We start from the raw sequence: 13,356 nt of genomic DNA on the forward strand, positions 1-13,356 counted from the left end.
CGCCTTTTGTCGATACTAACTTTGAATTCCTTTCAGTTTCTAGGTCTTTTCCGCGTATTCGTCCTGCAAACAGCAGGCAGAACTTGCCAAATAATTTTTTAAGGAAATCACCCATGGAGAGGTCGGTGTTATATTTGATTATGCTCTAAATTTGTCATGTCATCGTAGCTAGTGCTTTGGATTCCTGGTTGGGTTATGTTGCCGCGGCTTAGCGGATACAAACCTTGTTGAGTCATAAGTTGATCTCAGACTGATTTTCATAACAATGGGACGTTTGCAGCATTGTCATATGTGGCATATTCAAATTTTTGAGTCTCGAGTAGCCTGTTTGCCAATATATTTTCAATATTGCCAACTATAAAAAAATGCTTCTATCATCTGTATATCTATTGGTGACTGCCGAGGAGTTGTTTATTCTGAGGCTATATTGTGCTATGCTCCTCAAGGCACTGCATGGTGCTTTACAGAGATGAACGGATTTCAAATTTCAATGTCCTAATCCAATCCAAATCCAAAGCTTCAATTCCTAACCCCAATCTGGACATTTTGTATTGTATATTTAAATCCTAGTCAGATTCAGGCTTAGAATTCTACTTAGAAAGCCTATATCTTATGCCTGTTATTCTGTAAAAAGAACTAAAACGCTAAATGAGTGTCAAAGTACATGAAGTAACTTTGGTAGGACGTAAAACTTCGTCGCCATTCGTCACATGACATCAATCTCCCAGAAAATCGTAAATCCAACCCTAATCCATCGAAACAAAAATCTCAAATCCTAATTCGTCAACATTTCACAAATTAGGTTTTTCCAAATCCTAATCCATGCTTATTGCTTATCTCTGGTGCTTTACCGTCATCCATTGGATGGGATGCCTTCTAATTTCTCCGGGGGCTCAACTTTTTTCAATCGACTTTTTGTCGTTCAGGTCCGTAAAAAGTACATGCAGTAGCAATAGCAGTCTGAACGTTGACATGGAAGAATTCATGGGCCCGTCCTTCATAGGTATGACGATGCTGAAGCGGTAATTTGTGTCGGTAGAGGGTTTTAGATTCTCGACACTTTTTTCAAACAGCACGCCCGCACAGAAGGAGCACGGGGGACACGGGTCCCGATGCCTCGGCTGTTTTATCGTGTAAGTAAATGCCAATGGACAAATGGTAACTCCAGTGGCGTTTATATTCGTTGCTTTGTCTGCAACCGTTCGAGGCTCCATCTCTTGATTGAGGGCTGGAGAATTAGGACATTTTTTGTATTTCGAATTTTCTTGAGCCGGAGAAATCCGAGGTGAAGTATATGGTCATATTCGGAATTTTTGAGTGATAAACTTCCACTTGGATCGTGATTTTCATGTGTAGCTTGTAACTTGTATTGTGGGTTAGAGTCACAATTCCGGTCATTGGAGCCAAGGGCCATTCGAAACCGAATGAGTTGTAGTTGTAGTTGGGAATCACACAGGTGTTGGGAGAGTAGTGCTGTAGTAATTCGTGTTTCTCTCCAGCCCTCGCTTCCTGGGCATGTAAATTACCGAAACCTCTATCAATACTTTCTCTGTTGCGTCATCTACACATTGATTGACAACGTAGGCAGTCGAGAGAAATGCTACTCTTTCCCAGCTCCAAAACCTCCAGCCAATTGGAAGAGGGGACGAGTGCTTGGTCACGGTGCGTTCGGAAAAGTTTACCTGGCATACGATGCGGATACGGGCAGAGAACTGGCCGTCAAACAGGTGGCTATACCGACGGATAGTGCCGAATCGACCAAGGTAATCGAATGTTAGGGAGAGCCAATGAGATCGTGAGTAAACGACAAGTCTCTGCAGGAAATCAAAGCGCTGCTAAGCGAGATCGAACTTCTCAAACGGGTGTCGCATGAGCGAATCGTGCAGTACTACGGGTCTTACGAAGACTCAAGCACACTGTCTGTATTTATGGAGTTTATGCCGGGGGTGAGTGCAGCTGGGTTACATGCGCAACCGACCGTGTTGTAACAGAATACAACAGAGGTGGTCAGTGACAAATGTAATTTTTCGGAGAGCTATCACTTTTTTAATTTTTGAAACTGGAAGGAGTTTGCATCACTGTTATGAGAGATAGAGATATAGATATAATATGTGTCGCAAATAGCCTCCCCATTGCGGCAACTGAAGATTGCACATATTTGTAGTGTCATTAACCATTTTGCATGAATTGTGAAAATGGATCTGGAAATTTGGAATGTACCCAGCTCTTGCTCATTGCTACGCGACCCCCTCCACCAGATCTACCTCTGGAAACAACTTTTCAGACCTAACACTTGAAGTAGTTTTAACACGTCTTGGAAATTGTTACTTCTACTTGTAATTAGGTAGACCCATTTACGGCAAGTAGTGTTTGGATAAATTCGCATCACCTCCATGACTCTCGATCGACTCTCGACAGGGCTCGGTGAAAGACGAAATTAAATCTTACGGTGCTCTCACGGAGCTCGTCACCTGCAAATACACGAAGCAAATCTTGGAGGGGCTCTCTTACCTGCATTCCTTCAATATTCTACACCGTGACATCAAAGGGGCCAACGTCTTGCGGGACGCTTCCGGCAATGTGAAGCTGGGTGAGACGCCTGTTTGCTGCTGGATTTCAGCATGAAATTAGTGAACCCCTCTGACATAGTCTTTTCCGCTATGCCCATCATTTTCTGGAGCATTTTTCCAGACTTGACTCGTGCCAGGTTGTCATGTTTCATTTTTACGGTTTATGAAGCCTTGTCGAACTTTATCACAATCGTAGTAGTCGCAGACCTAGGGATTCTGCACTCTGTAAATCCACCGCTGTGCTCGATGTGTAATTTCATGTTTGTGTTGAAACAGGTGACTTTGGCGCCGCCAAACGTTTACAGACGATACTGACAGCATCCGGACAAACTGTCGTCGGTAAGTTTGAGATAACAGTGAACCTGCTGTGTGCTGCTGCATTGTCTCATCGGTGCAGTGACAATATTTCAACACTAAGGGCTGGGAGCATAAAGTTAGAAGAGCCGGGAGAATGCTAGTCATGTGATTAAAAAACTGCTAATTGCAACACATAAAGTTGGGAAAGGTGACGCGTGCTGATTGTCCGAGGTGTACCGTGTTTTCAATCAAGTGGTGTTAACTGTTGCATCGTAATGCAAAAACTCGTTATAGGCTGTCAGTTGTCAATTTATTGAATGAAATGAAGATACTGCGACTGTAATAGGTTGAATTATCATCATCGCGAAATGAAAGTCGTGTGTAATCAGTACGGTACAGAAACGGATTATAGAACATTGATATCGCTTTACAATAGTGGGTACATAATTCGATAATTGTCAAGTGAAGCCATTGTCTAAGCGACAATCGTCATGGGCATTATCAGAAATATTTGCGCATAGGAATGGTACACAGTGTACCTTATCTAGGAGACAATCGTCATTGGCATTATCAGAAATATTTGCGGATAGGAATGGTGCGCAGTGTACATTATCTAGGAGACAATTGTCGTGGTCATGATCAGAAATATTTGCGCGTAGGAATGGTACGCAGTTTTTATAGTTATCTATAATTTATTCCGGTGTGTTTGATCAACCTAATGCGCTCCGATCAACCCTTTCCTTAATCCAGGTTTGTCACATCCTGATGAAGGCTATAATAGACTCCATTGATCATCCAACTTTATGATCTCCGCCCTTAATAGTGCAACTTCTTGATTGTTGCGACCTGAATTTATTTAAATATGTTGATCACGGACTCTATGTTCCATGGCAGAGGTGAGAAGTAGTCAGTTACTCACCGCCTCTGCTCCATGGTGATGGAGTCGGCCTCTATTTATCATATTGACAGTTGTCATAATTTCGATTGGTAAGCTCCATTCTTATATACGACTTTGCTATGATGGACCCCTGTACGAGTTACGCAGCACAGACTTGCATACTGATCGGCAGTCTCTGTGTGACAGGCACACCGTATTGGATGAGTCCGGAAGTCATTGAAGGCAGGGGGTACGGCAGAAGGGCCGACGTCTGGTATGTATTGAAATAACGATACGCTGTTCTCTTTGAACGCGTCGTATTGATGTTGCAGGAGCGTCGGTTGCACGGCCGTGGAGATGCTGACCACCCGGCCACCGTGGTATGAATTTGAAGCTATGGCGGCGCTATTCAAAATTGCCACAAAGGCAACGAATCCGGAATTACCTCCTAATATTTCACAGTCCTGTCGGGTAAGCTGCGTAACGTCTTTGTACGTGTGACCAAACGACGTGAAAGGGTAATCCGATTATCCAAGATGTTGAAATTTATCCATGAGTAATGATCGGTAGGGCTGCTTCAACAAAAAATTTACAATTTGGCTGAATTCTAAGCGGGAGATAACGTCAAGATGAAATTTCAACCATTTTTTTTTCAATATAATAGTATTTACAGTGCCGAATTTTGTTATTCCGCCGTGACCGAACATGTTGTTCCCAGCATGCCTGAAGGGACAGTTATCCTTTTTCACATGTTTTCATCTTATGCATATGATAATGCTTGTATTTTGACATTGCTTATTAATGAAAACAATATGACGCTGATTTGCTGGAAATAATGAACTTCGTTGTAACATCTAAGCTATTGGGGATATGGTATCGCCATTTGAATTGTTAGTCTGTATTCAAGCAATCGCTCATTTTTCCAGGATTTTTTACGAATGATATTTGTAAACAAAGACCATCGGCCTTATGTCGAAGATATAATCAACCATAGATGGTTCTCCGGCTCGTACTTCTGATCAGAGACTCAAGGTCCGGTTTCTCATCCCGGAATGGCTCGTCGACGTTGCGCTTTCTGTATAATCCGAAAGGCGATGGTGCGGTAAAGAGTAACATTTCATTGCACCAACTACTACGGACAGCGGCTTTCAGGTCGAGTGCAAAGCCCTCTCCATTGAATATGGTGGCACGTGCTTTCCCGGTTCTTTCTTTTTTTTCGACTTTGAAGATCTTTATAAACAACCCTAATCAACTGCACTTAATCGAGTCATCATTGGAAAAGCGTTTTTGCTTTTCAGCTTGTAATTCATTTTCTTTGTACGACGTTATCCCTTTGTTATTTCTGTATCAGCAGCGGATTGACGCTGGAAGCAATAATGATATAGCCTTGTGAATCAATTCACCATTCCGCAGCATCAGAAAAGCTATCCGTCAGGTCGGGTGCAAACTGTTAGCTTGCTTCTGCTGTGATTCTGTAACAGCTGCCTTGTGAATTAAGTGAAAACGATGAGAATTCCCAACTCGTTTTGAGGGCCAAACATAAATATTACATGTCTGTGTGATCTTTTGTACCCAATGCTCCATTGTTAATGCCTAGAAACGTTGTGCCTGTATTTACATGCCACCCAACCACCTGAATTACTAACGAAATGCACATGCGTGATTCTGAAATCATTGTCCTGTACACTGCACGCAGCGTATGGGGAAAATTCTGCAATGACGCTGCTCAACTTGATATATATTACAAGCGTAGTGATTTGACATGGAGGAAATTATGAATTTCGATGGTTTTGAAAATACCTTTTGCCCTCCACATCAAATATTTTCGAGCTAGAAAACTGAGTGAGGCTCGATATTTTGTGCCTGTACTGCCACCTTGCTGAAAGCTGTTTGTTAATGTTTGGTGTAATATCACAAGAAGCCTCGTCAGTATGGATTATGATCGTATGCTTACACTTTGTTGATGTGGCATAGCCTGTGTCGAGTCTTCCTACTTTATGCATGCGAGTTGTTAGGCATGACCCCTCTGACCGACTTATGAGCAATGTCGACATATTGTCTACGGTTGAAATGGGCGATTCTACAACTACTATTTTGTTATGAACTATTTTGTAATAGTGTAATTTTAGAGATTTTTTCGTTTGTCGCATCACAGTGGCAAGTCGTAACTATTTTTGCCGTTTAATGAATTTACTTTTGAGCGAGATATTGGTCATTTGAATTTCACGAGATCGTCTGGCATATTCATATCCGTGGTTGACTGCAACATTTGCTGCAAGGAACACTCTCTACTGGTTGAATACAATGGCACATTTGCATTGCCGGTAACTCTAAACAAGAGGTGTTTTGGATAGGAATCTAGCTCCGGTGTCGTACTCTTACTAGAGCATCTTTTTCGATATGTTAATCAGGTCATGACCTGAAAACAACCAATATGCAACCTTTTTCATCTCAAAACTGACCTGTTTCAACTAGCCCAAATATTTGCTCTATCGTTTCACTCATACAAGTTACCAGTGCTAGGAACCCTAGATTTTATCCACACCACCCCATTCAAGTTTTGATGGCCTTCGTAAAGATTTAAAACACCTTCTTGGTGGCTAGTTGAATTTGTGCCCCATGTGTTAGTAATTAATAACGTAATTAATAGCGAAGATTCATGCATTTGTTGTATCTCAGAACACGTCTCACGGAATTCGCCGGCAGAGGTTGCCCTATCATTCTAGGCCGAGCACTTTTCTATTGTTAAAACTTTCCTGTTGGTGAAGATTTGAATGCTTTGAGATTATCTCTTGCCCAGATGCTGAAATAATGTGGTATTCAGGATTCACCCTTGTGCTTATGCTAAAGTTGTGGCATTTGACTTATCCCGTGTTGACTGCTGATAATGGGCGCATATGATACTAACCGACACTTAACATTTTAGGATCGAATATTTATTGGTCCGTAAATCGTATTTCGACCCTTACCTTATCTCACTATAGATGAGGTGACACATCTCATTTGCATATGTTACCTTGGCTGCTGTGGTGGTGTGATTTTTCATTGTATATTTTATAATAGAACTTCTTGTTTCATCCAGCTATTATGAATATGTTCCAATGCTTTACGAATGAGATGCTTGTACGTTCTTTTATGCCTGGCACATATGTGACGAACCTATATAAAATATTTGGGAAGGCATAACGAGCCGTCATCCTTTCAAAGACAGCCTTAGCCCTACTCTTCGCGGTATGGTTGGTACTCATTCTTATCATACCAGTTACGCATTTCGAAGATGTTTGTGAACTCTAGGGTTGGTTGGTTGAAGTTACAGGTCGAAGTTGGATTAGGTCAGTTGCGCTTAATCAGTGGTTGCATGGTTTTCGCGTGGCGTTTGGGTTACGGTAGAGCGTCGTAAATAGTGCTGACCCTCATTTCACCTATGCATGTTACATTGTTACATGCAGCACCGTCGTTGGAAAGTTGCGATGTAATGGTATACAAGCAGCAGACGATCTTGCGGGCCAGTACCGCGCTGATACATGTCCTTGGGTACGACTGACACATAATGAACGTTGGAATAATAGAGATTAGTGGAAATCTGCCCTTATTTGAACCGAACAAAATCCCGTTGCAAAATTCACACATACTGTACACCGTACAATGCGATATACAAGACACAATATGATTGTAATGAAAAGTTAGGAGGATGTCGAAAAGATAAGTAAGAGCTGACGATTTAACATCACCCTAGTCGCATTCAAATTAAATTCTAAGGTAGGTGAATAAGAAAGTCAGCGGCATGGAATCGGCGATCTGTGCGGCAATTGTCATACTGGTTGAAATCTTTGTACAGTATTAGTTGGTGACTCGTTCGGATCTGACTACAGTGCTGCTTTTATAGTATAGTGATTTTTCTGGTTCCTATGCCTTGACCTGATTATAGTTCAGATTTTTGGAATCACCACGACTGAGGCCTTCGATTCAAACTGGGTTTATTAAATTTTGCGCCCGTATTGTCAGCAATAAAATGACTGTCGATATTTACGTACGCCAAGGAAGTACTGGCTTTTTAGATACGAAAGCCTGCACGCGCCACACCTCAGTGCCCAAGAGATCGCCGAAGTCTAACTTTCAGTTGCAGTGTGGATTTCTGGCACTTGCGCTTGCAAGATGTTTAGGCACAGTTGATTCACGTTTCGTGAGGTATGATCGTAATTTCATTACTCAACTACAGAGAGGGAGGTACGTAGCTGTTGTTGTAGTTGATAATTTCGCTTCATAAGCTCACTAGCCTACATGGGCTCATACTTATAGGATGTTTAGATCAATCACTTACTTGGTTCTAGTCTAGGCTTACCATACGTCCTCTTTTTTGACTTTTTTGAAAGTGTCCTCGGAGGACGCCCTTTTGTCCTCTTTTTAGAGATTTTGTCCTCTTTTTTGAAAATTTAGGTCAGATTTAGAGGAAATTGCGAGTGATATGCCGCAAATTAGTTCAGAAGTGAAGCTCCGGCGGGTATTTCGGAGGGAAAAGCGGTGATTTTAGCTCTGAACGAAAAGAAGACCTTATTTTTTTTTTTAGTCAACCGATCACGAAGTGGGAGAATTCTTCTCCAGTTTTGCATGTCAGAAATTTCTGAAAAAGTGTCCTCTCTTTACATTTCACTAATCTGCGACCGTTCTGTGCATCCCAAACTTTCTCAGAGTTACACAAATAATCTAACACATTAATCATCTGAAACAGTACTACTGACAGAACACTGATGTACAAAAACAGCAGTGGCATAATTTTTGCCGCAGAAACATATTAAAGCATGATTTTCAGTTTTCACACAAAACAAAAAGATCAATACGAACATCAGTGTGACTTATGCTGTATGAGTAGGATGTAAGCCGTGACCTTTGGCAAACCCCAGAGACTGGTTCAGCAAACTCCCGGAGTTCATTTAAACTTCTGCTAATAATAACCCATATACTTTAGATCGAGTGACCTGATGGATGGAGAGAACCATAGATCTACCAAGATATATTTTCAGTGTTATAGTAAGTGACCTTCACGCCCTTACCCTACTGGCTCACTGATTTCATGCCAGGGTATGTAGAATTCTAAATGCTAGTTTGTAGTTTCCCAAGTCTGGTGATATACCATGAGCAATGTTAACTGGAGTCTGACCTTTTTTCAGTTCATTCATGATAAGTTACTCAATCAGTTTAGTTCCATTATTGTTTTTCTAACCAACAAGTTATAATCACCAGATTTATGATTGGGATATATTATTCATCACAGCATACTGGTAATGGAAGTCCAAAAGCTGTCATTGTCATCAGAGATTGAAAAAGTCTATATTGACATCCAGAAAACAATGTCAATTGCAATGTTATATATCATGATAGTGAATATAGAAAGTGGTAATTTGATTGTTGAATGCTGGTGCTCAATGTTATTGATCGATAACCAGTGATTTTGTGTAAATGCTGAATAGAAGACAGGGTAAAATATATTTGAGGTTCAATAGCCTAAGCTACATTATTGCTGTTGCTGTTGATACACTGCAGATAGGCCGTTGCATCTTGATTGACAAGGTAATCATTCTAACCAAAGTTAGGAGATATTTAGTAGGAGGTTAATATCGGACTCATAATTTTGTGCGCAGAATATGTCACTTCAAGTGCTAGACCTTTTCTAACAAAGAACTTTCAATTTTGGGCTTAACAGTCATGGTTTGATCAATGTTTCCATTCAGAAAATGTAGCGTTGCCGTTATGTAGGATGAAATTAGTTACCTAGAAATCAATTTTTTTCGAAGCACGCTCTTTCCATCAGGGTCAATATGTAGGCCTATAGTTGAATATACAGTGAATTGGCACAAGGAATGTATGTACGGTACCGGAAAGGATATACATGGCAGCATTAAAAAATCTCTGATCCATACCTTGTGATTCTTTTTAAGAAGCATCGTACACTTAAGTACACATTGCAACCCAGTGTGTGTACTGTCTTGGTAAAGAGGAAGTTACCGGGACCAAATGGCACTGACACATTTCAGATGTAGCCTAACCTTTGGTATTGTGGACATGGCTTTTCACAAGGCTGATGATATATTTCTTGCAATTTATATTGCAATATACGCAAAATGTTGTGACGATTTTGTATTCATAATATTCTGGTTTCCGGGCAGCTGATCTGATATCCATGAAGATAATTATGAATTCAAGCATTTTTTTCACACTTTCAGGACTGATTTTGCGAACTTGGACGAATGTGTACTTTATGAGAGACATAAACACATAATAATAATATGAAGGACTAATGTGACTGCCGTTGCTCTGACACGATCTAAATAATTAATTCACTGCAAATATTTTGTTTTGAATCAAGCAAGAATGGGTGTTCGTAGCCATTCCTGATCAATCCAAACCGGCATTGACAGTGCTTATGCAAAATTTATTGATTTTTCAAGAAAATCTCAGCGAGATAACAAGGATTTCACCTGTGTCGTTAAAATGGTTCAGTTTGTATCAGTTTCAACTTTTTCCCGCATTAACAGCTGAATTGGTGTGAAGACATTTCGATTTGCTGTTTTTTTCCCAGGAAGTAACCGCTCTATGCATCTGCAACTTAGGCTGTGGATTTCTTCTGATTTTAGCTGCTCATATCAATTATTCAGAGTAGTTCGTATTCACCCGGGATTTTCACACATTCAGTATTTGTGATGTCATTCTAGTTAGATTGGTGAATAGCCTACTGATTATATGATACGATTGATGCCGTAGCAATGTTAACAGTTTACCGCTATGAGCATGAAATTTTTTTACCTTGCCATTCTGAACGTGTGCCGTTTCTGTTGCCAACTTGTATTCTTTTGCCTATTCACTACCTTTGAAAACGGGGTCAGACCGACCCCCCAAAAGATGACTGATTTCACTATGATTGGTATGCATGATAAGACTTGTATCAAATGTCAAGTGTTAAGTTTGCTGGGTCCCATATGCAAAATGATATTCTGCTCGCTATTAAGGAGTCGAGCAGGATCTACTGAACCGATACTGTCTAGCCTCCACATATCGATTTTACTTTCAGGAAACGATACCCTCCTTTAATCGTGGTACACTACTTTTCCGAGTCTGATGTCTGGCGTCCTTTTCCTTGCCGCCTGTATCAGAATATGTGACTACACTGTCTGTACACAATCTAATTCAAAATTGCGGCCATTTTCAGATACAAGACTGTAATTCCTTTAGCGGTAGTCCATTTCAATACTGACATGCTGTTTCATAGAATGCTGTTGCCTGATCACCAAGAGCTGTCACATTGGATTCTATGGTGAAATCCATTATGTGAAATTGAAACCCTGCTTTCTACTTGCTAATCCGGCTGCGTTATGATATACTTTTATTGCGTTTATCGCAGGTGGTATATTCTAACAAGAGATATAGCAATTATAAGTACAAGGCAGGAGCTACTTCACTTGATTGGTATTGGCCTACCGCCACCAACAAGCATCAAAAGCCAGTGTCACGATGTCGTCTCTTTTCAAAAAAGCACAAAAATCTCCGACTGAGATTGTCAAGAGTTTAATTACGAGCTTGGGGGTGATCGAAAAACATCAAAAAGATAAAAAAGCAGAGAAGGTTGGTCAACTGTTTTTTATTGTAATGCCATATATTTGTTAGTTAGCTGTCAGTGTAGGCTATCAATCATTGATACCGGTATTTGATGAACAGGCATCCGAAGACATACTGAAGCAGTTGCAGGCAATGAAACTCATCCTCTACGGCACTGAAAATCACGAACCGAGTATGGAATTGGTCGCCCAACTGTCACAAGAAACCTACAGCTCGCATGTATTGCACTCCCTGATACTGAATCTCTCACACATTGAGTTTGAAGTGAGTGAAATTGTGCGATACTGAATTTGAGTTACGGGCATGAGCACTGAGCAGCATAGTCATATGGCCGAAAACTCGTTGACTTTTTCAGGGAAAAAAAGATATCACCCAAATTTATAATAACCTGCTCCGGCGTCAGATCGGATCTAGAATGCCCACAGTGGAATACATCAATAGCAAGCCGGAGATCATCACATTACTGATTTCGGGGTAAAGGATTCGGTGTTCTGATTGAAGTTTCTGGTTACTGTTGTATCATGGATTCAGTTTTTCGCAGATATTCGATATTTGTCAAGGTTTTAATGTTGAAAAAGTAACACGAGTGAAAATCCATGCAATTAATTTCACAATTATCATCATTTACTATCCAGTCACTGCCGTGCTAGGCGCAGTAACCTAGGCCTACATCAGGGTGTCAAACTCAAATTGCATCGCGGGCTGGATCAAGCCTTCAAATAGCTTGCGGGCCGGACAAGTCAACTGATTCCAAAATGTTACCTCGTGCTCTTGCTTATCACTTGAATACCTTGAAAGCATATATAGATAATACATGGATCATAGGGTTTCTAAAGTAGCAAGTCGCATTTACCTTTATTCGTGAACGATAGAATTGGCAAAAATACCATGGTGTCTGGTTAAATACAGTTAAGAAACGCTAAAACAGTGGTTTGCATATTCTATGCTCCCTTTGATTTAGTCGTAATCTGGTGTTAGCCCTGCATATGCGTTGTGAGGAATACAAGATATTTAATTGGAAATGTAGACATTCAAATTTGGTTTATTTTATCAAACCGCGAGTTCGGTGTCTCTCATGCCTGGGCCTGGGGAGATCTATTGGGTCGAATGTGACACGACCATATATTTATATATATATTTGTGGAACTAACATATAACGGTTCCGCATTGGCGTTTTCGCTTCTGTGAGTAACTACTTTTCGGTCTATATTTGTATAAAACTCTGAACTTGGTGTGCACTTTTTGCCTTCTAAAAATTGGATGTCAATTTCACCGACTTGTTACTATAGTGATCACTAGAGTGAAGCCACAGCGCTGTAGTTGAGTTGTTATAATGGGGCCTCGCTTATGAACTTGGAAGTATTCCCCGCGAAAAAGTCTCAACATTTTTTACAAATGTGCTGGAACCTATAAGAAGCGGCCCGCGGGCCGTATGTTTGACACCCCTGGCCTACATTAATTTTATGTATCACGGAAACCTAAGGACAAAAGAACGCACTTTCAAATGTGGTGCAAGTATCAACTTTATACATCTCGGAAGTTTGATTGATATATTCATATGGGGAGAAATTTTGCAATTTGGTGGAAGGAGGAATTTGGTCATGACCACATAGCTTTATTGAGTCGAATATTTTTGAACATGTTTTCGCTCACTTGCAAATCGATTGTGCGATCCGTACTGTGATTTTCATTGATTCCTTGTTCCAGATATGAAAATCCAGAGATAGCGCTTCATTGTGGATTGATGCTTCGGGAAAGCATGAGATACGACACACTTGCAAAGCCAGTGTTGTCGCCGGGCAATTTATACAAGTTCTTTGACTACGTCGAATTTTCAACTTTTGATATAGCCTCTGACGCGTTCTCAACTTTCAAGGTAATTTTATCTATCATCTACTCTGTTGACTCTTTACCGAAGTGCTGCAAATCCGAATTTTTCACTAGATATCAAATTTTGAAAAGCGTGTATCATACTTACGAGTCATGTCAACTACAGCTATC

At 40.6% G+C, this 13,356-nt stretch overlaps 1 protein-coding gene across 2 annotated transcripts in view; it reads left to right on the forward strand.

Annotated features, from left to right (window-relative positions):
• The window catches only part of LOC145456369 (mitogen-activated protein kinase kinase kinase 3-like), a 40,386-nt gene extending 29,246 nt beyond the window's left edge, over positions 1-11,140 (forward strand). The window contains exons 9-19 of one of the 2 annotated variants that reach the window (XM_080334443.1): positions 37-121; positions 927-1,003; positions 1,074-1,133; positions 1,615-1,763; positions 1,821-1,946; positions 2,419-2,590; positions 2,847-2,909; positions 3,952-4,018; positions 4,077-4,215; positions 4,671-7,971; positions 10,322-11,140. In XM_080334443.1, coding sequence (XP_080190569.1) covers positions 37-121; positions 927-1,003; positions 1,074-1,133; positions 1,615-1,763; positions 1,821-1,946; positions 2,419-2,590; positions 2,847-2,909; positions 3,952-4,018; positions 4,077-4,215; positions 4,671-4,763 — 1,031 coding nt within the window. In that variant the 3' untranslated portion in view covers positions 4,764-7,971; positions 10,322-11,140. The remainder of the gene's footprint in view (positions 1-36; positions 122-926; positions 1,004-1,073; positions 1,134-1,614; positions 1,764-1,820; positions 1,947-2,418; positions 2,591-2,846; positions 2,910-3,951; positions 4,019-4,076; positions 4,216-4,670; positions 7,972-10,321) is intronic. The other variant, XM_080334444.1, reaches the window with a different exon arrangement.
• The last annotated feature ends 2,216 nt before the right edge of the window (positions 11,141-13,356 follow it).

Source organism: Botryllus schlosseri, chromosome 14 (genome assembly GCF_051294905.1).
Source record: "Botryllus schlosseri isolate E-star chromosome 14, Bs_hap1, whole genome shotgun sequence".
Lineage (NCBI taxonomy): Eukaryota > Metazoa > Chordata > Ascidiacea > Stolidobranchia > Styelidae > Botryllus > Botryllus schlosseri.